Genomic DNA, 26,469 nt, shown 5'->3' with positions numbered 1-26,469 from the left:
TTGAGTCACAACGACTGAAAATAGAAGATATTTAATTTCAGGAAGGTGGCTACTGCGAAGTTGGAGATGAGTTGACAGGCTAAGCTCATCCGGGGCTCGGCCGACAAGGAACACGACAGTCGATCCCATCAAGATGGCCCAATCACCTAAACCTCTTTACCAACCAACAACACTCAACAACCAAATCTACCTGCCACACAGCCAACACCCAATGTCTCATTCGTTCCTGCCCCAATGGCATCATCCATCAGCCCCCTTCGCTGGTAGGGGCACCGTACTACATCACCACAGATCACCACATCTGCCCATCTTATTATTACACTGCCAATGCCATTCAGATTTACTCCTGTTGCGATAGTAATCCCTCATTCTCGACAGGGGCACCGGCTCTCAGATCTCCATCTCCAATCTCGGTCCGCGTCCCGCCATGCGTTGTGTTCTTGCTAACAGAGGAGTCTCTATTTGGCGATCTGTCATGTCACTTAGCTTTACCCTCTGGGCAATGACATCGCTACTGCGCAACTACCTCTGCTTAAATGTGGGTAGCCTGTAGACGCGGATGCATCGCTGGGATGTCTCCGTGTGCCTGGGCGTGATCGGCTCAACCTCCCACTTTGTTGAGTGCACTCTCATGGACCGGCGCGCGCGAGTATCAACTCAGCATGATCATATGGGTCGCAAGCCTAGAGCACGCGTCGCTCACACCGAGTTTCTTGATGGACGCCCTCGCACGAGAGATCACAATATGCCATCGCACAACGGCGACATCGGTAATGGCCCCGCCAACCACAAACAGAACAGAGTAGGCGGGGTGGGGCCGCAGGGGGATCCGTCACAGCAGTCAGGTAGCTCGGTGTGCCAGCAGGGAGATTGGCGATCCCCTGAGAGCATGGACGTCCATCAGCCATTTGAGTGCGTGCGAATGGTCAGTGGCCAGGGGGAATGCCCAAGATAAGATGGGTCAACGAGGCGCACATGCTAGATGGAAAGATACAAAGGCGAACTCACGGACTCGTCGATGAGGGTGGCAAGGTTTTTGCGATAAAGGACGGCGGTGCGCACGTTCATGCTCGACTTTTTGCGCTTCGCGCCAGGTTCAAGAGGGCGCTTATCCGAGATGGTCTCGCGGGCGCGACCTCTCTTGTTCGTGCTGCCCTCAGCATCGTCATCACCTGCGATGAAAGACGTTGAAGGCTCGGCATAATTGGAGCGCTGTGCGAAACAAATGGAGTGGTGAGTTGCGGGGTTATGTTGGAGTCAAGAATGATGGGGGTGTGCACCTCTAGCTCGTCGAGGTGGCGCTTGGTGCGCTTGGCAATCGCATCGGGAGTGAGAGCATAAGAGGCTGAGTTTACCTGTCGGGCAGCTAATCAGGTCAAAGATTCAGCGACACAACCCTAGCATGAACAGATAAATGATGTCTCGTACGCGCCTTGTTCGCGCTCCTTGACTTTCTTGGGAGGCATCGCGTTGGAACGCGTCCGAGTGTTTCGGCCGAGAGAGAACAAGGACGGCCGTCCAGCGAAAGCACGCCATTTGCCTCATGTCTGTGCAAACTCCGCTGAATTTAGGCACAATATTCCCAAAATGGACAAATTCTGTGTGAATATCCTATCAATTCACCTTGATTTGGGTAGAAGATGGAGATGGCACGACAAGTGTGGAGTTACGCGTGCAAGTAGGCGTTCGTTTCTCTCGTGTTCCTCCCCACTTCATTCTGCTGTTTCTACGCCTTACGATCGCTGACGAAGGAGGTTGTACTTGAAAACTAATCTTACCCAACGGAATCCGCGAGCCAGCTCTCGATCGAGATGGCGCCTAACATCGACCCCAAGCTCGCTGCAGCTCATGACCTCCCCACCCCGGAACCTGATTCTCCCTTCCGCCCACGCCAGCCGTACCGCTTTGCCACCCTTTGTGCTACTGTAGAGAATCCAGATCAGAAAGACCAATATGGCTCGAGCTCTGTGCCCATATACCAGAGTGCAACCTTTAAAGGAGTCGGTGGACAATACGACTATACCCGCAGCGGTAACCCAACTCGAAGCCATCTCGGTGAGTCATTCTGTTTCGCTGTGAGCTGGTCACCTGCCAGGCTCCCGCGGTTGTACCGCCAGGCTACCTTGGCATTGTTTGATCTCGCCTAGAGCACTCGCTGATCGCGCGACGTGACAGAACACCATATTGCCAAAATCTCCGCTGCCGCCCATGCATTCACCGTCTCATCTGGAATGGCTGCTCTCGACGTCATCCTCCGCATGCTCAAGCCCGGCGATGAAGTTGTGGCCGGCGACGATCTCTACGGCGGAACGAACCGTTTGCTCGGCTTTCTCAAGGCCCACGGCGGTGTGACCGTCCATCATGTCGACACCACTGTGCCCGATCGCGTGTCGGAGTGCGTTCATGCCGGCAGGACAGCTATGGTTCTACTTGAAAGCCCAACAAACCCGTTGCTCAAAGTCGTTGACCTCGCTGCGGTCGCGAGGGCTGTCAAGGAGCGCGCTCCTGATGCAGTCATCGTGGTGGACAACACCATGATGAGCCCGTACATGCAGCGGCCCCTGGACCATGGTGCGGATGTGGTGTACGACTCGGGAACCAAGTACCTTTCGGGTCATCACGACCTCATGGCAGGTGTAATCGCCTGCAACAGGGACGATCTTGCCAAGGTGAGCTTACAAGATGACACTCGCCGGGGGGATGCTAACCCACTTCGTTTCAAACAGCACATGAGCTTCGTGATTAACGCTGCTGGGAACGCGCTATCACCATTCGACTCATTCTTGCTCCTGCGGGGCATCAAGACGCTTGCTATCCGTATGGACCGACAGCAAACGACCGCACGGCGCGTCGCGAACATGCTCGACGGTCTCGGCTTCAAGGTGCACTACCCAGGATTGGCGCACCATCCTGGTGCAGATATTCACGCCCGCATCGCGTCTGGTCCTGGTGCAGTGCTGAGCTTCTGCACGGGCGACCGTGCACTTAGCGAACGCGTCGTGGGTGCTACACGGCTGTGGGGGATCAGCGTCAGTTTTGGCGCCGTGAATTCACTCATTAGTATGCCATGTGTGATGTCGCATGCGTCCATAGATGCCGCGACACGTGCGGCTCGTGGCCTGCCCGAAGACCTGATCCGCCTGTGCGTCGGTATTGAGGATCCAGAAGATCTTTTGGACGATCTTGAGCGTGCACTTCTCGAGGCGGGAGCCATCACGCGCGTTGCGGGAGAGGGCGAAGTTCGGTATGTGCGTGCCACGGTGCCGCAAGGAGGAGACGTCGTTAGCCGAGCAGTTGAAAGACTGTCGGGGGGCGAGCTGGAGCGGGAGTGGTTTGTCAGTGCTCCGGGTAAAGTGATCTTGTTTGGTGAGCACGCTGTTGTGCATGGCGTGGTGAGTGTATCATATGGCAGCATGTTGATCCCAAATTCTAACAAGTCGCGTTTCTCCATTACTCGCGGACTAAACATACGTTGGACGCTGATCTCAATACGTGCAACATCTCTCCTGGTTCATGGTAACCAATGATATGAAACGCATTAGACTGCGGTGGCCGCGTCAGTAGACCTTAGATGCTACGGTCTGGCTACGCCCCGACGAGATGGGAAGTTGTCGGTGCACCTCATGGACATTGACGAATTCCGGTACGAATGGGACGTCAACGACCTTCCATGGGATGCCTGCACGCCGGTCCGCCCGGACGAAATGCACGGCGACGGATTGGACGCTGGGCTGCTGGAGGCTATTGGCTCGCGGGCAGTGAGTCCGGAGCTGAATCTTCCGGCGAAGGCCCGGCAGGCGTCGATAGCGTTTTTGTACCTCTACATGAGCCTCGCCGCCAATCGGAGCAGGTCCGTAGATCACCTTCTTTCTCCGTTGCTTCGATCGCGCTGACTTCTCTGCCCTATCGCCTTCTTCTCATTAATATCGTCGACGTCACCTGACGGATGCTAAATTGGTTCACCTCCTGCGACACAGACCGTGCTTCAACTTCACGACCCGGGCCACCCTTCCCGTCGGCGCCGGCCTCGGCTCCTCCGCCTCGTACTCGGCCTGCGTTGCAGCTGCCGTTTTGCTCAACCATCGTCGGCTGTCCATTCCTTCCCAGCCCGTCCCATCTCGCCCACCTCACGCCGACGATCCGGGCCACGTTCATGTCTCTCACAGCGGTCGTCGAGCACTGGCGCCCACCGCCGCCGAGGAAGTCAATCGCTGGGCATTTGTCAGCGAGAAGGTCCTACACGGCAACCCGAGCGGTGTTGATAACTCGGTTGCTGTCTTTGGCGGCGCACTGGCCTACACCAGACCAGGTTTCGAGAGGAAGCCCGGTATGGATCCTATCCAAGGGTGAGTATGCTCGTCTAAATTCGCAGACCAGTGCTTACCGTAACCTTCATACTTAAGCTTCAAGAGCCTCCGGTTCCTGCTGACGGACTCCAAAGTGCCAAGAGATACCAAGCAACTCGTTGCTGGTGTCGGCCGTCTCAAGGAACAGGAACCTGAGCGCGTTCGTGCCATTCTTGACCAAGTTCAGTCCATCAGCGACGAGGCACGTCGGTGTCTTGCAGACCCAGAGCTTCCTCGCTCAGACCTCATCGCTGCTTTATCTGTGCGTACACTCTGTTCCTTTAATGTCGCAGGACACACTGACTGAGTTACTGCTTAGGCTCTTATTGACGAGAACCATGTTCATCTTGTGCAACTTGGGGTGTCTCACCCTACACTTGAAGCTATTAGAGCTTCCACTGGCGCTCCGCCTTACGGCCTTAGCACCAAGCTGACAGGTGCTGGCGGCGGTGGATGCGCTGTCACGCTCCTACCTGATCGTGAGGCTTCTCTTTCGAACATGCTAGCTTTTGCTGACGTCCGTCCCGCAAAATCAGAACTGTCAGATGCGGATCTCCAAGCTCTTATTAGCTCACTTCAGGCTGATGGTTTCGACGCATACCTTGCCTCTGTTGGTGGAAGCGGCCTCGGCGTCTTCTCGCCTTATGCCCGGCCGCAGGCTGCTGTTGCAGAGCAGGGACAAGCAGGGCCCGTCACGCCACCAGAGACGCCCCACGAAAGCGAGGAGGGGTCTTTAGAGGCGGAACCCGCGTCTCTCCGTGCAGCATTCGCGAGCGCGCCGAAGGCATCATTCAGGCACTGGGCAGAATCCCAAGGACGTTGGCTGTACGTGTAAAGACTCTGGAGGCTTTCAATGAGGGACTTTGTATCATGCTTAGATGTAATATTAAATATCCAAAAATGCTCCGCAGTCGTCTATATCAACATCCAACATGTTCTGAGCACTCGTTATAGGTTACGTAAATTTGAGCCGGTGGAACGTCTAATACACTAAGGGCCTTCAACAGTCCCATAATTTGCGAATTGGAGTCGACGGCGACCGCCGGAATGTGCTAGCAAAAACAAAGCATGATCATATCTTCCTGCGTAAGCCAACGACAATTCTGCGTCTAACGAGGGTACAGCAAACGTGTAGATTTCTCTTTGTCTATGCCACATTGAAACTAATTGTACAGGGCAAACATCAATAATGCTAGAATACGGTGCAGCCTACAAGACAACATAAGGTTTCTTCTATTTAATGTGTTTTCTTATCAAGATTCAAAGCGATGCGGTATGTTATGTTAGGAACGTAGGAAGCTCTCAAACAGACCTCTATATCTCCCCTAGTCGAAGGCGCTGTGAGGTGCAGGTAACGACTCCTCATTGTCAGCATCTCCGCTGAAACGTTCCAACCTCTGGAAACCCTCGTCATGTACGGCATCTACTTCAGTAACACGCGATGAGTGTCTCTAACTTCGTCGTGGTCCGGACCAAAGTAGCGTGGCGTCTCGAAACTCCATTCAAGATTTCCTACGACCCATTGTCCAGCCGCCTCGAGGAAGCGGGCAGCGTCAGCGTCGACCTTGCCCCCCCACGTCGGGAGCGAGCGACTGCCACTGGTGTAGTGCTCCATAAGCTGTCCGAACACTTCGCCGACGCGATCTGCCGCGGCCTGCAGGTCGATGCCGTGTTCCTGCATGAGGACGGTGACAACGTTGTTGCCGGTGTGGCCCTTGGCTTGCTCCATATTGTAGGAGTACACGTCCTGTAATAGGCATCATTATCAGCGCCAGCTCGGCAGGAAATTTGACACGTAGAGATCTGAACTCACGTTAGACCAGCAGACCATGTCCGCGGCACAGAAGTAAACACTTTGGAAAGCGGGATCGTTGAATACCGCGTCGGGCAGTTCAAGGCCCAGCGCGTACTCGGCGAGGGCGAGACAGCATCGGACGGCGCTGTTCTCGCGGCGGAGCAAGATGAATGAGCGAAGGTCGAGAACACGCCCTTGCTCGCGAAGTTCTGCTTCGACGCACACTGCCTCAACGTATGTCCCGCAGAGTGCAATAAAGCGTCTGAGGCAGCCGGGCTTAGCCCGTTCGGCGACGCGAGCGCGGAATCTGTTGGAAAGAAGCAAAAAAAGTGAGCTAGGGCGCAAACAACAGCTAGAAAGTTGCGGCTTACTCGCGAGTCATCTGCGCAATGAGCGACGTGTCCGGCGCGTCGGGGTCGTTCAAGACGCGAATGAACGAGTCGCAGGTCGAGCGAGCATCGGCGCCACCCATGTCGTCGCTCAGCTCGTCGAGGACGAAGAGAAGGTTGACGAAGTCGCAGCAGGTGCGGAACTCCTCGCGCCCGGCGTATGGCCAGACACGGCTGCAGAGGAGCTCGTTGCAGCCCTGGACGAATTCGGCGCGCTTGGAATCGACGAATGGGTTGTACTTCGCGATCCAAGCGCGAGCCTCGGGGATGACTTCGTCATAGTATGGATTCGAGCGGCCGAATGTGAGGGGGCAGACAGAGAAGAGGTTGGGCAGGATGAACTCGGTGGGGGCGGGTGTCGCTGACATGTTTAGATTGTTGCGGGCTTGGCGGTCGGTTGTTGAAGCGAGTGCAAAGAACACTGAGGAGTGAAGTGGATGTCCATTTGACCTGGGAGACCTGGTTGTTTTATACGTATCTGAACGTCGTGAACCAATGTAAACCAAGACTCGATCTTGCAAAGGCCTCGTCAGGCGAGAAGTCGCATACTCCAAGTTTGAAATCCGGAGATGTCAGCACCGTTTTGCGCCTCGAATAACGACTTGGGCTGATCAACACATTGTCAGATTTTGTTTGCGCAGGTCTGAGACGCGCCGGATGATGCACCGCCGAGGGCGAGCGAGGGATTTGTCGGCGAGCACAAAGCTCATGTCGTCATCTGAGAGCTACCAAAGGAGATCCTGTGCGCAAGATCGTATTCATTGGTCTCGGAAGTCGAAGAAACCAGAATCGGAATATCCTTATCTGTTCCGTCGCAGCAAGAACAAGGTCAGGTCCTTGGAACGGCGGAGGTGGCGAAGCCATGAAAAGCTCTTGCTCTGACAAGGAACCACTTGGCGTAGTCGATCGATGCGTTAGGCTAAAGATAACTGGTGTCACCGTGCCGTAACAGGAGAGGTGTTCTATATCATAGAGGTCCGGCTGTGCGAGGTCCGTGCCCTTACCTATGTGTGCCCCTGTCTCAAAGAGAGGGAAACCCAAGCTACTGCGCACATCTTAACGATGTATAGTTATTAGCGCATACATAATGCACGATGAGTCTTGTTCCATCAAAAACGTGACCTGCTCACCTTAACTTGTTTGGAAATACAAGAGCCGTAGAAGTCAAAGTTGCATAAAGATTGACGGATTACTCACCAGAAAGGAAGTATCGTAGCTAACACACCGGCCTTCAGAGGCTTATCCAACGCTGATGGCTTTATGAGAGCATGCCATTCATGGTCTAGGTGAATACAGATGTAAGATATGAAAGCGCCCGGAGTCACAGTACCGAGAAATCAGAAGCAGATACGGTAGCTGGCGTAGCGCCCACTTGTCTCGCTAGGACGAGTAATTTTGACTACCTGGCCTCGTCGGAGGCCGTAATAGCGGGCGACAGGATCCGCCAGTTGTATGCGAGGAAGCTGCGTGTCCTTGAGGCGGCTGGATGAAGTCGTGAGCTGATCCCATGTAGCGTCAAAAGAGAATAGAGGTTTACTATTTTTCAAGCAATGCCTTTTTTTGTTCTGGGGTGAGCACTTCGTGCTTAGGTACCAGGATATGGTGAGTGATATTGACGAGAAGGTCTGATTCAGAGAACTCCTCTATGCGATATTGGGATGCCATCGCCACAATAACCTGAGATGATGAGTTACTGCACGGTCATGCAGATGCCGGTGCAGACATACCTTGCGAGCAGCACCCGTCATGGCACCCGGGAAGATGATGATTGCCCGCTGGATGGATTTTTCCTCGAGAATGGCAATGAGCCTATTGTATCAAGATGCTTAGCCGACGACCGGGAGCGGTATGAGCGAGGTTGGCTCACTTTCGCATTGTCTTGATACCGACACTACGCTCATCTGAGAAGTAAATAAAGATCTGTTCGGTAGGGTTTTCCTGCGAATTCGTGAAGAAATTGAGCTGATTTCGACTGTGGACGCGTCAATGAGGGTATTTGTGGGTGGACGACGCGCTCACTCTACGCTGCCGCCGTTGTTTGCGTAGTGTGACTTGAATGTAGCGAAGTCCATGTGTATCTCGTCATCTGAAACTTGGTATCCCTAACCAGTCTTACGAGCAAGTGCATAGAGCAGTGCTGAAGCTCACCCTGTCCTTTACAAGTTCGTGTACTGTGCGATTGACCTTCCAGAGCTTTGCGGTCTCGTCCTCGGCCATAGTGTAGTGATTTAGTCAAAGAGTGTATTGAAACTCAGCCACAACCAGCCGCGGCCTTGACATGCCTCCACCAACAGCACCCAATGCCTCCTCGTCGGCGGCGACAATTTCTCTCAATGATGCTATCATAGTGAGTAGCTCTGGTCTACTGCTGTTCGTTTGTATCTTACAAGAAGGTAGACTAAGCTCAAGCCTGCCAAAATCTTCAAAGGAGCCGTCGAACCAACTCCGCAACCTCCGTCTGGGGGCTCACCCAGAGGTCACACAGGTCCGAGACATATTACAGCGCTCAGCTTTGACGACCGGGGGGACCAAGTCGTAACGGCATCCGAGGACGAAACGTTTAGGCTTTATAACTGTAAAACTGGCAAGCAAGTTCTCTTATTTGACCCATTGCCAAGTTGGACTGACGCGTAGATGCGGCTTAGGCATCTCAAGACACTTTATTCCAAGAAATATGGCGTCGACCTCCCGAGGTTTACGCACAAGAACACGACGATAGTACACACTTCAACCAAGGAGGACGACACAATTCGATACCACTCTCTTCACGACAACAAATACCTGCAGTACTTCAAGGGACACAAGGGACGCGTCGTCTCTCTAGAGGTCTCGCCTGTTGATGATGGTTTCATGTCCGGCTCCCTTGACAAGACCGTGCGTCTCTGGGACCTTCGTTCACCCCAGTGCCGCGGCCTACTCAACCTACCGTCGTCTCCAATTGTTGCGTACGACGCGACGGGGGTCGTTTTTGCCGTCGGTGTGAACCACTACTCGCGCATCCTGCTTTACGACCAAGCCAACTTCGACAAAGCGCCTTTCCTCACCATTGTACTCTCAGATCCTACGCTGAGCATGATCAGCTACCCTCCACGTCCAATCTACATGACTTCGCTGTCGTTTTCCTCGAACGGAAAATACCTACTCGTTGGATGCTCTGGGGACGCGCACTACGTGCTCGACGCGTTTGAAGGGCATCTACTCGCTAAACTTGAAGGACATGTTGGTCTCGAACGTCGACGCATCGATGTACAACCCGGCATTGACCCTATCAAGGGGAGTAGTGGTGAAGAAGTGTCATGGACTCCCGACAGCAAGTACGTAGTGGGCGGGAGTTTGGATGGTCGCATATGCGTTTGGGATATGCAGAAACTTCCGGAGCGTATGGGTCCGATTGACCACCAAATTCCTCCTGTTCGCATACAGCCAACCACGACTCTCGATGGGCACCCAGGCCCTTCTCGATGTGTTAAGTTCAACCCCAGGCTAGCAATGATATGCACGGCTGGTGCCGAATTGGTACGCTTCCGAATGACTTACGAAAGAGGTTTATAGTTAACCATCTTGTATTTAGGCGTTTTGGCTTCCGGACCAATCAGGAGATCCAGAAGAGATTGCGAAAGATCTCTTGAAGAAGAAGTGAAAATACTTCCCGTGTTGATTTGTATCTCAGCAATATCAGACATGTATGAACTTGCTCGTTCGTTTCCGGAATAATTCATCCCAACTGCTTCCTAAGCATTGATTGCAGAGCGTAACAGTAGCTAGACAGCACAGCAATCGTATACAACTAATCTACATGAAAATGCGAATATTAACCATCAAGGCGAGTGATCCACATTGCGCTGTCTCCTCAATCTCCCGAATTAAAGACAGTCCATTCAGTTATTAAGTCAACGTAGCGAGCGAAATCTGGTTCTTTGATTGGTCGACAGAGAAGTACGCGTTCTTCAAGAACACATCACCAACCAACCATTCGTTAGCACCACCGACGCTTCCAGGTTGGATTCCTGCAGTGCAATCGCCGGTAGGGTTATTGATGTCCACAGGGAGGACGGCCATGTCCTGAGGCTCAATGCTGAACGCCGTGTTGCCGAAGGTAAGAGCAAGACTGGCATTGGCCGTGCAAGGGATGGTGCATTGCTGCTGGTCACATTGTCCACCAAGCATCTGCATAACGGTCGCTGCGTCCTGAGCAGGGGCGAGGATGAGGGTGGTGCCGGTGTCGAGGATAGCAGTACGCCCCTGCAGGCCAGCGCTTTGACCTCCGACAGAGAAATCATCAACTGCACCCTCCCAGAAACCTTGTTGGTTGACATTGTCGAAGGTTGTCAGGGTGTTCTGGTCGAACTTGGTAGTATCGAGAGCGCCGAAGGTGATCTCGCCATCATTGAGCTGGTCTGACAGACGAGAAATCTTGAAGGAAGCGATAGGAGCCGAGATGAGCCCCGCCGTGGCGAGGGACTCGACAGGAGTGGGGACTCCCTGTTCCGACAACGTCTAAAGAGTACATGGTTAGCACACAGTTGCCTTTACTAACAATCGAAATTTCGCACAGATTGAGCAAGACCCATCAAACCGTCAATGGGAGCGCCGGTAAACTGCTGGGACTCTTGAAGAGCGACACCAAAGGAATGATTCGTTAACGAAAGTCCTGCAAGGTTCACAGTGTCCTGGCACTTGAGGCCTGCGACAGCACCAGAACCGTACTGGACTTGGAACTGCTGGTTGCTTGCAACGAAGGAGCTAGAACCCTGAGAGCCCAGCAGTGTTGCATTGCTGCTCTGTAAACGCGTCAAGTCAGTACTTGATATAACTACAAGTGCTCTCAAGACTCACGCAATCCGTGCACTGCTCGCTACCAACCCAGAAGTCGGCGGAGCCGGAGTCCATGATGACGTTAAAGTTCTGCGGGGGCGTGCCAATCTGAACGGTCGCGATGTACGAAACATCATCGGCCCTAGAACGCAATCAGTTTGCAGCTCATGGAACATGTGCGTCATACTCACTCAATATCAAGTCCCAGTGTGTTGTTGGCGGTGGGCTTGTTGGCAGCAGTGAGGCCATTCCCCTCAGCAGCCTGAATGTCGATGGGAGAAACTCCACTACCTCCGCCGGAGGCGTTGGTGCCATTACCCGCGGTGGAACCCCCGGTAGACTGGTTGCCTGCACCAGCACCATTGCCTTTCTGCTTGTTGCGGTCGGAGGCAGCCATGCCAGCACGGTAGTGGCGCTTGCTAAACACGCTACCAGTAGGCACGAGGTCCCTCTTCCTCTTTTCCTCGTCCTCGACTAAGACGATGCGCTTCTGCAGATTGTCACGCAGCTCATGGTCTGTGGGAACATCACGACCAGTCATGCGAGCCAGCCTGCGATGACCGCGGTTAATGTGCTGCTGCATGAGCTAAAGGTGGAATTATTCGTAAGTATACAATTATCCGGTTAACAAGAATGAGCTCACGATCTGGGGATGGATGTCATTCCGCTGGACTTGGTGGCGCCTCAGGGGCAATGTAATGGTCCCAGATGCCTTGCGTTTGGCGGGGAGAGCCTGAACGACGAGGGCGAGGTAGAAGCTGGCAAGAATGGAATAAAAGGATGGACTGAAACGCATGTTGACGACGATATGCGAGCGTTAAATGAGAGCAGGGAGAATGAGTCGACTGGCGACGAAGACGAGCTAGACTAGCAAGCTCGGGAAGTGGGATGTTGAGAGAGAAAAGTACAGAAAGCGGCACCTGGCCTGTGGTCGAATGGGATGATGTTGGAGGGTGATGGGGGTGAGGAGGGTGGAGATCATGGTGCTGGCCCATCCTTTTTATAATTCAAACGCCCAAAGCACCCTCTTTGTCCCATGTTCTCCTCTTCGTTGCTACCAGTCCCAAATAGGAAGTCCTTCGAAGTCGATGGTCGTGGGTGTGTTTCCATTTATAGGGGTTACCAAGAAGCATTCTCCTCCTGTGGGGCAACGTTGGACAACCCGCCCGCGGCAACGAGACTATTGTCATGGTGCCCTATTATGCTATGGAAATCCATTCACACTCGTCAAATTGCATAGAAATCTGGGAAGCGACACAATGCTTTGTGGTATACTCATCGACTCAAACGGCCACCCAGCTCACGGCTATACATCACCCTATATCAGCTCAAGCATCAATGCGCGGCGGTGTGCTAAGTTGTTCGGCCACACATTGCTATTGCAAACGTTCTCTGCCTCTTGGTGGCCATGCTTGTGCACGACTGACCTGCAGGTGTTTCCTTGGTCACTGTGGGGATGTCAATCTGTCTCCTTGCCATCCAGCTCTTTGTCTCATGTGTGCCCCTCCCCAGCCCCTAGGTTTGAGGAAAGCGTCCTATCCGTCAAAAGACTCCTCATAACGAGAAAATGGTCCCTTTCTTGCGTCATGAGGTGACGACGTTTACACTGCACTGTTCATGGGGGCGTTTGGACTGGCAGTACGTTTCATCACGGTCTTGCCCCTAGGCACCTGGTGTTCGAAGCTCAAACATTGCGACGGTGAGAATCATCAAGCAGGCTGGGCCCAGGTGATTTCCATTGCCTAGGTATATTCTCCGGGGTTTGAAAAGTGCCAGCAAAGCGAAGTGAAACGGTATCCTTTGTCCTATACCATGTGCTACAAGACCACGTATTGTTTGGCTCGGGTTGCATAAGGTACCTAGTGCCCCACAACGATTGGCAAGATGGAGAGAGATACAACAATCGCATCAGAAGACATCACAGCCGGGCTGTTCTCCCTCCAAAGCTCCCTGGTAAAGGGAAAGGAACTTTTGACGCGTCTAAATTAACCACGTCCAGGCAGTCGCGGTACAGATAGGCCTGTGGTGCACGAGGGTCAGTGCATCTTGCGCAGCATCTACATCTATATCAGACGGCCTACTTTGATCACGCCCCATACGCCCTGTTTGGGCAAGGCGCTGACTTCCCGTGCAAGCTCCGTAGCTTTCTTGAGGACACCCGCGGCTCCCTCTGCGCCGGGCGCCAGGTGGTCGACCATTTGAGCGGTGAGTGCCTCACTGGGCGTAAAGCGATGGCCCTCCAACGCGACTTTGCGACGCGTGCCAGGAGCAGTCACCTTGGCGTTAAGCACCGCAGTAAAAGAGAGAGGCCATGGCGCGCCGAATTGGACCTAACATCATAGGTGAACGCACTCGAGTGGGTTCAGACCTGAGCACAAACCTCATTCATGCACATCCATGCCCGACGCGTGCTACCGTCAGTCATGACGCGGTAGTCACATGCAAGGGCCAACATCATGCCCGCCGCGAAAGCGTGCCCATTGATGGCGGCAATAGTTGGGACTGTTGTGGTGTGTCAGCTCTGTAACGCTCTGATTTGTTCCGCAGATGATTACTCGGGAAAGTGAGTACACGGTCAAGCAGTGGGTTGGCGACGTCTAGAAGGACGGTTTAGTCGACAGCCCAACCAACTGCAAGGTATGATAAACCCACTCGTGAAGAAGTCGGGGTCAGCCTTGATGCTCTCGTAGTCAAATCCGTTACTGAAGAACTTGTCTTGTGAGCGCTTCCCGATGAAGATGAGTGCGCCGCGCCCAGCTTCTTTGTCCTTAGAGGACCGACCAGAGTCGCGGTTCTGTGTCCAATGGGCCTCGACTGCATCGAGTGCTGGCCTCAAGGCATTCCTGATGAAGTGCTCGGTCAAACGCGAATCATCGCCGTTATGAAGCTCGATGATCCATAGGCCATGTTCAGCTGTTTGACCAATTGGATTGTGTAAGCGCGGATGAATGAGATGTAGATAGGAGGAAAACGTACGGTATGTGAGAGTAAGCAGGGGTTCCTTCGCTGGAAGAGAAAGTGGATAGGAAGACGGCGCTGAGGGGCTAGGCATCGTTCAGAGCGTGTAGGAAGTATACGTGTTGCGAGAGGTCAGGTCAAGAGTAGCTGAGCAATTATCATGCCCTTCATGTCCCCGCCATCCATAATAGCCGGAGTGCACGCGCGCCGGTGGTAACACGGATCGTTTTGACGCGCGCTAGTACTTACCCGGGAGCTGGCACCGAAGGGTGTGCTGCCAAACAAAGGCCAAATATTACCATTCCGTGTCCTGCCACCATGTCCGACGCTCCGAACGCAGAAGCTCTCAAAGGTATTGTCTTCTCCTCTAGTCAGTTCTCGCCTGACGTAGGCATCTTACAGCCAAGGTCCGGGAACGCGACGATTACGTGCGAGAGTCCTGGGTGAAGGCAATGGAGGCACGCCTGGTCCGCGACGAGCTTGTCAAATGCCAACGCTATGAGGGCGTCAACCACCTTGAGAGCTGCAGGTGGCTGTCAGACAAGTACCTCCAGATGCTCCAGGAAAACAAGGCACGTCCTTCTACTACGCTGTCGAGATTATCACCATTTATTGTTCTTCAGGTCAAGGGCTACAAACACATAGACGTTTAATTGCTATCCCCAGACTCTGTCACACACTCTGCGGACTAACGCATACCATAGAACATCGCATTCACTAGCAAGGGAAAGGATGCACGTCAACCGTGGAAATTTTGTAGGGACATATGTATGGAGTCCCATAACAAAGCACGTTTGCACGAAAACCTCAAATAGAGAATAGCGTAGACTTTTTGGTCCTACGAAATACATACTACGGGAGCTGTAGAGTAATTACTTGCGACCTTTGCGCTTCCTGCCCTCATTACCGCTGGTCTCGGCGCCGCTGAACTCGTCACCACTGCTCAAAGCGCCAGTCTTCTTGCCTTTCCCCTTCTTGAGGTGATGCGCGGGAATCCACTCTTCCTGGTAGCCTCCAGCGCCAGTGGCGGTGACAGTTCCAACGGGTGAGCTGACTTCGGAGGGATTGGCGTTGACACGCTTGCGCTGCTTCTTAGGCTGAGGCGCGTACGCAAGGTACGCGTAGTAGGCGCCACCGCCGAGAAGGCCAGCAACAATGAGGTAGGTCGAAATCCTATGAAGTTACAGTGAGATGTGGTGGCTACATAGCGACAAGAAAAACGTACAGCTTGAAGTCAAACCAGGAAGCCTCGGGCTCTACAACGGTGACTATGGAGTCATAGGCCATGATACGGAAGTTCTCGTCCTACCCAATGCGTTGAGAGACGGGACAACAGGTGCAATCACGATACTCACCTCAGTGACGTCCAACCAGACGTTAAGCCGTATGTCACCCGGCTAAAATCATTTTTAGATATGAAAACGCGTTGGTAGGGTAGAAACGGACCTTAAACCTGTGAAGCAAGAGTCAGCGGTCGTTTGAGACGCGTAAAAGAGGTCACGTACTCGCTATGGAACGTGTACGGAAGCTGAAGCTTAGCACCCTCGATCAGCCGTAGGCCGTAGTTGAGTGCAGTGGTCTTGCGACAAGATGTTAGTTGACACAAGTAGTAAGGAGTGCAACAGCGAAGGTTACACGCACGTTTCGCAAGAGACCATTTGTCTCCGGATGATGGAAAGAGCCAGCGATAGACTGAAGCGTGACGTTTCTGTCCGACTTGTTCTCAATTGCAAGGAGGATTTGGTTCCGCTCGCCATTCACAATGTCTGCAAGGGAGTGCTCTAAGCAAGCTTCATTGGCGTGGGAGGAGCAGAAACGTACGACCGAAGGGATTGCTCTCCGGGAAGACAGCCTCGACCTCAATTTCGGGCGGGGAAACCTCAAGTGGACCTGGAAAACGTCGCGTCAGTATACTTAGCCGGAACGAGCGCGAAGCGGGCAACATACTAGCAGAAACCGAGTACAACAGCGACGCGAGTGCAAACGCGCTCTGGAAAATGGCGAAAGGACGCATGCTGTGTAAAAACCGTTGACCGAGGAAAACCAAGAAACGTTGCACAAGTCAGTGGTGTATGGCGTAGGTCTGGCTTGACTTTGATTTCATTTCCTAGACTGCCACGTCCCCATAGACACTTCAGGGCAGGCATACCACGTGATCTATATACCCCTATTTACGAGGGGGTAACATAAATAGGACTGCTACAGTGTACATGTGGTACTTGTACATGTACAATGCGCGTAATATGGTCGCACGCACGGTATACTATGGTAACACTAGCACACAATGGTCTTCATGTAAGTAATGCAGACTAACGATCGAATTGTATATGACACCTACCTGGAATCTCCGGTCTCTCCTTCATACACATCCCTTCTTTCATGAAGAGGAGTTGGATCCACAATCACCTTCAACTTTACCTCGTGTAACCACGCCACTTGTCCGAATGACGTATTGGGACATTGCATCGGCAAACAGTTTCATTCCGCCACACCCGTGGACTTTTCCATTGGCGCAGATCAGCACTCGGATGACTGGTTATAGCCTAGCATAGCTCAACTGCCCGCGAAACCTGAGGCAGAAGGGAGTGTGCTTCTATTATATTGCGTCGCTCGGATTATTGATACCTCTTGGTGGGAATACAACATAGGCGCCGGCGGACCTGTTGCGCGCGGAGAGCCATAATAGCATGGTACAAGACGTGCATGAAACGACATATGATAATGCTTGAGGGAAGATGATGGCGACTAATTATTGCACTTGGGTTAGAGTTAGAGAGTGATCGTCAAGTAGCCGGAAGTGCGCGAAACTGACAATAAGAAGAGAAACAAGGAAGGCAAATGAGTGGATATGTTTGATACAGGACCATAATAATAATTCAATCCGGTTTGGAAAGTCGGGACACGATGGTCGAGTGTTCGGCAAGAGTACGTAGATCGCGCAGAACGACAGCTGCAGGACCAGGCAAGCATCCAGCTTGAGCAGTGAGGTGATATACGACAGATAGAGAAAGTCGGATATCATGCTTCCTCGGAAATGGCTAGGGAGAAATAGGGGTGATGAAGGGCTTCCCGCACAGTAAGTCGTTGGTTGGGGTCAAACGCGAGAAGCCTCCGAACAAGGTCCAGGAAATGCTGGTTCATGATGTCAGTCGGTGGTATTACATCCTGCGCAGCAATTAGCCAGTGCATGCGTTTATAATCTTGCTAAGAACGCACCTGAAGCATCCTCGTGGCTTTAACATCCTTCTTGCTTTGCCGCGATGCCTTCGGCTTTGGCCAGTCAAGTTTAGACCCTTCTTTGAAGAATTCGGGCTTTGAGCGTGCGCCACGGCGGGCAAAATGTTCTGGCATCTTGCCCATGACAGCCTCCATCATTGCCAGGTGCTCAAGGTTGTCGTGTGTCTGATAGAGGGCGACACCAGTGTAAAATTCGACTAGAATGCAGCCTAGTGAATATGCATCACAAGGATACGACCAACCCAAACCTGACAGATTATCAAAAGCGGAAGCAAATGAGTGCACGTGGGAATTATGATGAAATTAAGGGCAACGAACCGAGAATGATTTCCGGCGCTCGGTAGTGACGAGTGGCTACTACACTCGAATGATATTCTTCCTCAAAAGTAGCTGAGCCGAAGTCGATGAGCCGGATGTCGGTTGAGTTTAGTATCCGCTTAGTCCGCGGAGGCGCATTCTTCTATAGATATCATGCGAGGTGTTATGAGCGTAAACATGGGCGGCTGAAGTCGGGAGGAGCAAACTGACCTTCCCAGGCACGGGCACTGCAATTTCCCTGAAATCGTTACGAACCAGTAGAATATTCTCTGGCTTCAAATCCGTGTGGATCAAATGCAAATCATGTAAGACTGTTCGCGTCTAAGAAACCAACAATAGCAGAAAAAAGCGATGGCCCACTTACAAGCTACACTTCCGAGGAGCTGTCTTGCGAAAGACTGTATGTGGTGGCGAGGAAATGGGGCGAAGTCGTTCTCTTTCAAGAAGTCGTACAAGCACATTCCTAGGAGCTCCGATACCAAGCATACGTGGTTGCGATGGTCGAAAGATTGTAGTAGATGTATGCATTTGCTACAAGCTCCAACATCAGAATGTCACATTTGGCGATGAACAGTTGCCTACTGTTGATTGAGAGGGTCCCTTTCTTTGAGTCGCTGCAGGACGCGAATTTCTATCTTGCTTGCATCGCGATACTTGGGTATCGCGCGTATAATCTTGATGGCAACTTTGTTGCTGGTGTGCGTGTCGACGGCCTCCACAACCTTACCAAAAGTCCCCTGGCCAAGCAAGCGCACAACACGATCTGGTCGTGGTCAGCCAGCGTGAAACGTAGCATAGAAACGGACTTACATCTGTGATGAATCATATCATCGGGGTGTATAAGATAATGACCTTCCTTGTCATCACAAGAAACAGGGCCAGTCGAAGCCTGCGGGAGCGAAGAGTGCGGAAATTTAACGTTGTAGGGCGGACAATGGAAGAACAGTTGTTACGTACGCCTGCAGTGGCAGCCCCGCTGCCGCTAGCCCAAGACTTTGTTGAAGTGAGTGCTTGCTGGGGAGGCTGTTGATGAGGTATTACTGGCTTTTTGGGAAGAAGCCGGGACTCGTCGGCGGGCTCCCGCTTTCTCTTCTTGATTGGAGGGGCGGGCATGACAGCAGAGGATGTGCTCGCAGAAAGCGCCTGAGCCTCGGCAGCTGCCCTGGCCCTCGTGCGCACGGGAGCGGAGTATATAGGAGGCTGGTAGGAGGCCGAGTAACCATTGTGGTGGGACGTTGCGGGCGATAGCGTTGATGGAGGAGGTGGAGTGTCATCTATAACGATGACTTCGCGGACTCTGCCTTCAGGATCCACTTCTTGTACTTCACTATAGCTGACTGTGTACTGATGTGCGCGTTTGCGTTTGCGGGAGGTGACTGGAGGGGTGGGCATTATTGTGGGATTGGGGAGTGTCCGTGCGCCATTGAGGACGAGTGGTTGTGGCTGATACTGAGAGAGCATTGGAGTCGGCAGCTGATAAGCAGCGACCTGCATGAAAAGGATGAGCGGAGGATGGTGGTAGGAAGAGGAGGAGGGAAATGGCAACGGAGGGCTCTGGGAGGCTGCACTGGCTTGCTCGACAGTCTGCTTCGCTGAGAATGCAGCCCGCAGGACGAGGTGCTAAGTATTTGTTATGCACTGTTTGGACGGAGCCACCCCATCCAAAATATCAATTTCAAGCAAACGCGGACACCGTTCGTCGAATAAATGATGCTAAAGGCGTTTTTAAAACCCTGACAGCCCGCGCTCTTGCCGGAGGATGTGGTCTCTTATCGTATTCGCTGCAAGATCGATCGCCTCTCGGTTTCGCCTGCCCCTCTCGCCTCGTTGACCGGGATGCACTACATGATGCACGTTTGTCTCCCTATTCCAACCATGATGACATGGGTCCAGAAAGCCAGACCCGCGCCATGCCGGCCCACGCTCGGCACAGTCATCGCTGCGCAACCATTCACACCAAAATTGGGGGCCGGGCTGCTTGCATGAACACACCCGAGAGTCAATCATAGTCATCAAAACCACGGCAGCACCTCGCAATCAACACCCTAAGTAAGTTACTCAACAACAATACGACTGCCTAAAGGAGACGTGCCTGAAAGAGGGGACCACTCGGGAAATTCCTAGATATTCAATCTCCGCGTCGGTCTGCGTCACGGCAGTCACGCTGGGTCACGGGCCGGGACGTCACTCGGCCAACTGCTCGCGTTCGACTGCGACGACGAGCTCCATTCCACGGACCAGACACACCCCCTTGTCTGTGGCACGGAGGAAAGAGCGGCGACATGCGCGGTCTTCCCTTTCCAACGACGCCCCCTCTCGAAACCGAAGCCGTGAACGAGAACGGAACCTCCTTCAACCCCGGCGAAGACATACCCATTGATCCTGCTCTCGCAGGAGGCTTTGCGGCTAGCTATGTAGCCGTGGAGCAGTCCCTCGCCCAAGCTCAGTCTTTTTCGTCACAGGTAAGTGGTGATGGAACAAGAGGCTGTGTCGTCGCGTAAGGCGCTGCGTTCTGGCGTTCAGACGCGTCGCGTCTTGTAATTAGTCCTCGTGTTTATTATTCATGGACCAGGTTCCACCGGAAATGGCTCCTCCTCCACGACACTTCTCACAAGATCCATCGCAGTATGACCAGGGCCCACGAGGTGACCCATTTGCCCCCCAATCGCAAACAGCTTATCTCCCAGTCCGGGCGGAACCCCCTCCTCCAAAATCGCCCAAGAAGAAGCGCAAACCGCGTCGCGAAGAGGAATGTAGCTTCTGTCAAGGCGATGACAGCAATAATCGACAGGGAGAGCCCGAGAGGATGGTTACTTGCGAGGATTGTGGTAGAAGTGGTGCGCATATACCGTCTAAACATGTCCTTTCCACTTAGTCAACCGCAGGACACCCGAGCTGCATGCAACTAGAGGGGGTTGGGGACGTCTTTAGGTCGTATCCTTGGAAGTGCATCGAGTGCAAGACCTGCGAAATATGCCGAGAAAAGGGTGACGATGTAAGTTGCGCATCATAACCTTCTTGTGCTTCGTGCTTACCGGGTTCTGTCTAGGCGCGTATCCTATTTTGCGACTACTGTGATCGAGGTAAGCGATGCCTTCACGATACTTAGAACCTCGTGCCTCCAGGCTCATCTATTGTGTACAGGCTGGCATATGTATTGTCTTCAGCCGCCTCTCGAAGAGGAGCCCCCTGGCAAATGGCACTGTCCAATGTGCCCTGACCTCACACAAGTCCAAACCATGTTCAACTATCTGAATGAGTCTACTTCTATACCAGCACATATTGAGAAGAACAACGATCACCTCGCAGAGGATGCCCATGGAGAGGAAGACGTTGACATCGAGGGTGAAGGCGAAGAGGACGGAGGCGACAGCTCTCATCATTCATACCAAGAAGCAGAACTGCGAGAAGATGTAACCATCCATGATCAATCACCTCAGAAACGAAAGAAGGCGCCTTCAAAACGTAAAGCTGATTCAGAGACTCGAAGTAACAACGTCAAGCGCATGCGGATACGCGTCAAGTCGCCGTCCAGCCCCCTTGTGGTTCGCTTGCGTATACCGCCTAAAGGAAAGGGCAAGGAGAAAGAGGAGGATGTGGATCGCAACATCTTTGAGGATATCCTCAGCGTAGATGACAGGGACATCGCGAAAACGACAATCGAAGCTGGCGACAGGGCGCGCTTTGAAAGAAGCAAACACATTGCTGAGGTACGCTTATTCAAGCAATTGCGAACAATCATCCTCAACCGTACACTGTCCCCTTTCAGGACAAATTAGCGCCACAACCCGAGCCGGCTGCACCCTCGGAACCTCCAGAATCGCCCATAGCCGGCCCTTCGTCCCGCCCACTACGCTCAAGCATCGCTCACCACCACGTATCTGGCACTCCAGCATCTCCAGTGCCCTCAACTCCTTTCCGTTGCACTCCTGGCGCAACTCCTTTCACTCCCACCTTTTCCCAAACACCCTTCACAGCGTCGAAAACACCGACTCTCCGCATTCGTACTATCCGCTTCGGCCCCTTCGACATACAAACGTGGTTCGATGCCCCATTTCCGGAAGAATACGCCAACCTTCCTGATGGTCGACTATGGATTTGCGAATTTTGCCTCAAGTATATGCGCAGCGGCTTTGCCTTTGGTCGACACAGGGTATGTTAGGCCCACTTTCATATGCTCGTGTTTATCATTTGTTCTTTAGATGAAGTGCAAATCGCGCCATCCTCCAGGGGATGAGATCTATCGTGACGGCAATGTGTCCATATTTGAAGTTGATGGTCGCAAGAACAAGGTGTGACCTATGTTGCTGTGCCTTGTCTGCAGAATCTGACGAAGCTGTAGATATACTGTCAGAATCTCTGCCTTCTATCAAAGATGTTCTTAGATCACAAATCATTGTTCTATGATGTCGAGCCCTTCCTGTTCTATGTGATGACCGAGTTTGACGATATTGGAGCTCGGTTCATCGGATATTTCAGCAAGGAGAAATGCTCGCCGAAGGATTTCAACGTCAGCTGTATTATGACTCTACCAGTCCGCCAACGTCGTGGTTGGGGGAATTACCTGATTGACTTTAGTATGTCGTCGATGATCCTCTCGATCTGATAATGTGTTGAACTTCAGGTTTTTAGGCTATCTCTTATCAAAGAAGGAACGGCGGTTAGGATCACCTGAGAAGCCGCTCTCTGGCCTCGGTGCCTTGGGATACAAGAATTACTGGACGCTAGCAATTATGCGTTATCTCCGAGAGGCCCCAGATAATCCACTTTTGCAAGGTACCTCATCTTTCCATGCCCCTTGATCACGCTGATCATGGCTGTAGACATTTGCCAAGCGACCTCGATGACAATGGAGGATGTATACAACACCCTGAAGCAACAAGGGATGATCACAGTTTTGACAGAGCCTACTCCGGCCCCTCGCCCGCCACCAGGTCAATCCATCAAGTTTCCCCGTGGTCGTAAGAATGGTCTTGCGCGTAAACACTTACAGCGCACAAACACGCAGAAGGACGGCGAAGTCAAGGGTAAAGCCAATGCACCCTTTACTCCTCCCACCAGCTACACTATACAATGGAATAAAGATCAGGTGTCCAGCTACCTGGAGCATTGGGAGAAGAAAGGCTACATGAAGCTGAAAGCGGAGAAACTGAAGTGGACTCCATTTGTACTCACCAGGACAAAGTGTTTGGGAGAGGCCATACAAACCCAGGAAGCGGCGGGAGACACTGGTGCAGTGATTGGCAGTGTTGGGGCTTCCAGTGGAGTAGCAAAGCCGCCACCCGCGCACATCGAGGTCAAAGGTGTCACCGACGATGTCATACAGGTGCCCTGCACTCCTGGCGTGGTCTCGATGATAATGACGGAAGAGCCTACATCTTTAAACATCTCGGACTCTCCTGCCGCACGTCTGTTTGACGACATCCTTCCTGCTACGAATAAAACCAAGGAAACACCGTCTCCTCGCAAACGTTCGCTGCGAAGCTCAGCACCCGAGGGGCAGACACCGCGTTCCACCCTATCTGGCACCCAGTCGTCCCGGGATAATCATACACCATCTCGTCCGCCACTCCCTCGTTCCATCCGGTCTGCCTCCGCTCGCTCTCAGAATATCAACTCAACAGCCCTTCCGGATACTCCCACACGAGCCGACCGGCTTACACGGCGGCCTGGACGTCCTTCCCGAGTAAATCCGTCGGAAGGCCCTTCGGTTGACAAACGGGGTCCAAGTCCTTCACTGCCCGTCAAATCACTCTCACGGAAGCGCCGAAGGCTCGATACGCCAGATTCGGACAGCATGTCCGCATTGTCAGCCATTCCTGAGACGATAGTCGAGCATTCGAGTGCCGCAGCATCCCCTTCGTCGAAGGCATCCTCCCCTGTAGTACGGGTTAATGGTGCTTCCGAGCAGGTTCACCCGTCTGCTGTTGTCAATGACGTCGCTCCGGCGGTGATCCATGTCAATATTGAACCAAAGTACGAAGACATGGGTACGCCCCTTACTACCTCAAATGGAAGACACAGCGCTCCTAGCGATGACACGCTCTGCAATACAGAGACGGCGCATTGCCCGACGACCAAGGAGCAGCCTATTGACGCGGCTGCGACACTGAGTTCGGGAAATGAAAAAGATACGGGGATGAACGGTCACGCAGGGGATCATTCGCAAGGTGCGGTGGATTCGGACGTGGATGCAGATGCGGATGGGGAGCCTGACGACGAATGTTGAGTAGTAGTGATAGTAGAGCCGAGGTTACTTAGTTGTACTTACTTACTTACCGCTGGACTAGTGATGGTTAATTATCATTATACGCACTTCCACTTGTACTCTATAGCTAGCTTTTTGGCCTGTATATGCCCAGTTGACTGCATTGACATGCTGATTTGATTTGAACCCGTGTACGTAGTAATTGAAGAAGTTATTGGGTTGTGTACTGGGTGTGTGGACGAGCGCTCGAGCGCTTGTCGGATCGCTCGGGGTTGGCCACATGGTTTGTTTGGCTGCGCCCTTAGAGACAAACAGCGCTAGCCCGCCTCTGTTAGCGCGAACGAGCTGCCACCTGGGCGAGCGGCTCAACCTGGTTCATCGTGGTTCACCATCCCGACAATAACTCCCAACCGATGGATTCACAACCTCACAGGTTCGTCTTCTTGCAAGCCCATCATCCCGGATGGCCTCCTCCCTCCTCTTATCTGGTTCGCATCAAGCCTCCCGATGACAACGCTGACGAGGTTTATGGGGGTGTAGTGATTCAGGCATGAGCTTTGGCCACTTGCAGCGTGACACAGGGATGCAGAACAGCGTCAGTAATGTCTCCGTGCGTGCATCGTGATGAATGGGATTCTTGACGGGAGGTGTTGATGCTCTCCGTTCTCTGTCCTTCCGACGCAGAGTCTCAACCAGGCCCTGGGTCCCCATCTTACGCCCACCCTGAGCTCACGCGTTCCATTCCCCGACGGTCAATACAGACTGTCCGATTCGCCTTCGTCTGGGCCCATCCTCGACGCCAACAATGTGGCTCAGCGTTCCGCTGCCGCACAGAACGTCACAGGTCCCTCCCATTCGCCCATCCATGAATTCTCGCTGCCCCTTAACAACGATAACCCCGTTCCAGGGCCTGTTGGTCCCCTCAAACGCAAGCAGACAGGAGAGAGCAGTGTGGGTGCGAATGGACAACTCGGCAAGCGCAGGCGAGAGACAGGAGATGCAGGCGATGTAGGCGATGCCTTCGAGACAGACCCTGTGCATGGCTCGAAACATTGGACTGAAGATGAGAAATCAAAGCTGTTCAACTGGCTCATGGGTCCTGGTCAGGATGATCATTGGAATGCCCTGCGTGCCACAAAGAATTCTTGTCTTCGGGAGGTACGTACCCCTGTGCGCCTTCGCAAAGAAAGTCTGATGGATGGTAATTAAGTGCTCCAACGAAGTATTCGGAGGCAAGAAGACATACCAGGCTTTAAAGGGCTGTTATGAAAGGAACTTCAACCTCTTCAAGCAAATATACGCGTTTGAAGTGTACAGCAGTCAACTCGGAAATGGATCAGTCAATTACTCTGCCGAAGGCGAGCGTTTAAGAGAATATGAACGCCGATTACAACTTGCGCGTAAGGGTGGCTGCGATGTCGGAAACCTCAACGCCCGTACTGTGGATCATTGGCATAAAGCGGGTTGGTACAATTTGTTCTACAGCAGGTAACATTGTTATTGCAGATTATTCTACGAGCATTGATCACATGAATATCAGATGGAATGGCGACCCTGCGACAACACGTCCATCTACTCGTCCAAACGGCACTACTGGATCTACTCTAGGCGGCGGGGACGAGGCGGATGAAGATGATGCACCTCCTGATTTCCCAGAAGCTGTCGCACCTCCCATGTCTGCGCCTTCCATGTCTGCGCCTTCTTTGCCGTCACGATCTATCGTGACTCCTTTCCCAGTGTTCCATCAGGGGACAGTTTCGGGTGCAGGTCCGAGTCTGGAACTTCCCGTCGCTGAGATTGGATCGCCGCCCAAGTCGTCTCAGCGCGTTCCTAACGCTAGCACCGCAGTCGAGCCAGCGGGAGATCAGCCAGCGATTAACGTTGTGATGCCCCAGACAATGATGACTGGGTTTCTACAGCTACTGCAAATGCAGTCGCAGCATAGCAAGATGAAATTGGAATACCTGCGGCGACGGGAAGAACGGGAAGAAAAGGAGAGTGCTACGCGACGAGAGGCGGATCGTGTGCGCTTGGAGCGCGAAGCGACGGAGAAGGAACGCAACAGTCAGTTTGAGAACATGAAACATCGGGCCAAGATGGCAACTGACCTACTTTCACAACCCGAGGTGGATGCGTCGGTACGGCAGGCGGCAGGAGATTATTTAAAGAAGCTATTCAGCGCTATTGACTAAACGTCTGTGCTGATTTGCTGCGGCTACTGAGTATGTGCATTTGTAGATTATGTATTGTAGTACTGTACATAACACTGTTGCTTATGGTTTGATTCAGAAACCTTGCAGTTGGTTTGAAGTAGACTCGTGACCAGTCTCCCGAGACGCGTGCCTAAATAGGCAACAGGCCATGGGGGCCTTCGCATCTGGGAGACTGGGAGATTTCGTCGAC

General features: G+C 52.9%; 11 protein-coding genes across 11 annotated transcripts; 5 read left to right on the top strand and 6 right to left on the bottom strand.

Annotated features, from left to right (window-relative positions):
* Positions 1-791: 791 nt before the first annotated feature.
* On the bottom strand, positions 792-1,337 carry CONPUDRAFT_19286 (uncharacterized protein; the record flags this gene model as incomplete). The annotated part of the gene is made up of 3 exons (XM_007767025.1): positions 792-881; positions 1,009-1,212; positions 1,281-1,337. Coding segments are annotated over 3 exons (351 nt in total), but the record flags the coding sequence as incomplete, so codon positions are not given.
* A 344-nt stretch (positions 1,338-1,681) lies between these two features.
* On the top strand, positions 1,682-5,367 carry CONPUDRAFT_100087 (cystathionine beta-lyase). The gene is made up of 8 exons (XM_007767789.1): positions 1,682-2,055; positions 2,176-2,669; positions 2,727-3,392; positions 3,543-3,850; positions 3,978-4,346; positions 4,404-4,608; positions 4,666-4,825; positions 4,883-5,367. Exons 1-8 carry the CDS (start codon positions 1,812-1,814, stop codon positions 5,179-5,181), a joined length of 2,745 nt encoding a protein of 914 aa, XP_007765979.1. The 5' UTR covers positions 1,682-1,811; the 3' UTR covers positions 5,182-5,367.
* Positions 5,368-5,769: 402 nt separating this feature from the next.
* On the bottom strand, positions 5,770-6,898 carry CONPUDRAFT_88505 (terpenoid synthase; the record flags this gene model as incomplete). The annotated part of the gene is made up of 3 exons (XM_007767788.1): positions 5,770-6,093; positions 6,160-6,448; positions 6,513-6,898. 3 exons carry the CDS (start codon positions 6,896-6,898, stop codon positions 5,770-5,772), a joined length of 999 nt encoding a protein of 332 aa, XP_007765978.1.
* Positions 6,899-7,785: 887 nt separating this feature from the next.
* Positions 7,786-8,754, bottom strand: CONPUDRAFT_163398 (RPB5 subunit of DNA-directed RNA polymerase). Its single transcript, XM_007767787.1, has 6 exons — positions 8,679-8,754; positions 8,550-8,632; positions 8,398-8,502; positions 8,258-8,339; positions 8,068-8,207; positions 7,786-8,012 (listed from the first exon to the last, which is right to left on the bottom strand). Exons 1-6 carry the CDS (start codon positions 8,745-8,747, stop codon positions 7,868-7,870), a joined length of 624 nt encoding a protein of 207 aa, XP_007765977.1. The 5' UTR covers positions 8,748-8,754; the 3' UTR covers positions 7,786-7,867.
* A 53-nt stretch (positions 8,755-8,807) lies between these two features.
* CONPUDRAFT_119885 (WD40 repeat-like protein) lies at positions 8,808-11,027 on the top strand (the record flags this gene model as incomplete). The annotated part of the gene is made up of 4 exons (XM_007767786.1): positions 8,808-8,877; positions 8,928-9,118; positions 9,176-10,046; positions 10,102-11,027. Coding segments are annotated over 4 exons (1,201 nt in total), but the record flags the coding sequence as incomplete, so codon positions are not given.
* A 2,236-nt stretch (positions 11,028-13,263) lies between these two features.
* CONPUDRAFT_119882 (ClpP crotonase) lies at positions 13,264-14,397 on the bottom strand (the record flags this gene model as incomplete). Its single annotated transcript, XM_007767785.1, has 6 exons — positions 13,264-13,365; positions 13,427-13,675; positions 13,726-13,847; positions 13,901-13,942; positions 13,998-14,258; positions 14,322-14,397. The coding sequence occupies 6 exons, from the start codon at positions 14,395-14,397 to the stop codon at positions 13,264-13,266; spliced, it is 852 nt and encodes a 283-aa protein (XP_007765975.1).
* Positions 14,398-14,615: 218 nt separating this feature from the next.
* Positions 14,616-16,391, bottom strand: CONPUDRAFT_163394 (uncharacterized protein). Its single transcript, XM_007767784.1, has 10 exons — positions 16,251-16,391; positions 16,125-16,193; positions 15,945-16,069; positions 15,809-15,882; positions 15,750-15,756; positions 15,659-15,700; positions 15,529-15,608; positions 14,928-15,476; positions 14,706-14,876; positions 14,616-14,655 (listed from the first exon to the last, which is right to left on the bottom strand). The coding sequence occupies exons 1-8, from the start codon at positions 16,315-16,317 to the stop codon at positions 15,176-15,178; spliced, it is 765 nt and encodes a 254-aa protein (XP_007765974.1). The 5' UTR covers positions 16,318-16,391; the 3' UTR covers positions 14,616-14,655; positions 14,706-14,876; positions 14,928-15,175.
* A 544-nt stretch (positions 16,392-16,935) lies between these two features.
* Positions 16,936-19,253, bottom strand: CONPUDRAFT_80630 (CMGC CLK protein kinase; the record flags this gene model as incomplete). Its single annotated transcript, XM_007767306.1, has 8 exons — positions 16,936-17,468; positions 17,520-17,788; positions 17,859-18,000; positions 18,069-18,169; positions 18,223-18,389; positions 18,441-18,621; positions 18,669-18,747; positions 18,816-19,253. The coding sequence occupies 8 exons, from the start codon at positions 19,248-19,250 to the stop codon at positions 17,322-17,324; spliced, it is 1,521 nt and encodes a 506-aa protein (XP_007765496.1). The 3' UTR covers positions 16,936-17,321.
* Positions 19,254-20,664: 1,411 nt separating this feature from the next.
* On the top strand, positions 20,665-20,871 carry CONPUDRAFT_51245 (uncharacterized protein; the record flags this gene model as incomplete). Its single annotated transcript, XM_007767156.1, has 2 exons — positions 20,665-20,695; positions 20,744-20,871. 2 exons carry the CDS (start codon positions 20,665-20,667, stop codon positions 20,869-20,871), a joined length of 159 nt encoding a protein of 52 aa, XP_007765346.1.
* A 493-nt stretch (positions 20,872-21,364) lies between these two features.
* On the top strand, positions 21,365-22,660 carry CONPUDRAFT_51156 (uncharacterized protein; the record flags this gene model as incomplete). Its single annotated transcript, XM_007767154.1, has 5 exons — positions 21,365-21,608; positions 21,752-22,011; positions 22,061-22,150; positions 22,201-22,435; positions 22,491-22,660. The coding sequence occupies 5 exons, from the start codon at positions 21,365-21,367 to the stop codon at positions 22,658-22,660; spliced, it is 999 nt and encodes a 332-aa protein (XP_007765344.1).
* A 1,956-nt stretch (positions 22,661-24,616) lies between these two features.
* CONPUDRAFT_163391 (uncharacterized protein) lies at positions 24,617-26,331 on the top strand (the record flags this gene model as incomplete). Its single annotated transcript, XM_007767783.1, has 4 exons — positions 24,617-24,676; positions 24,751-25,224; positions 25,277-25,554; positions 25,607-26,331. The coding sequence occupies 4 exons, from the start codon at positions 24,617-24,619 to the stop codon at positions 26,256-26,258; spliced, it is 1,464 nt and encodes a 487-aa protein (XP_007765973.1). The 3' UTR covers positions 26,259-26,331.
* Positions 26,332-26,469: the final 138 nt, after the last annotated feature.

This window comes from Coniophora puteana, assembly GCF_000271625.1.
Source record: "Coniophora puteana RWD-64-598 SS2 unplaced genomic scaffold CONPUscaffold_3, whole genome shotgun sequence".
Taxonomy (NCBI): Eukaryota; Fungi; Basidiomycota; class Agaricomycetes; order Boletales; family Coniophoraceae; genus Coniophora; species Coniophora puteana.
Note: the sequence above shows the minus strand (reverse complement) of the source record. Positions and strands in the feature narration are given on the sequence as shown.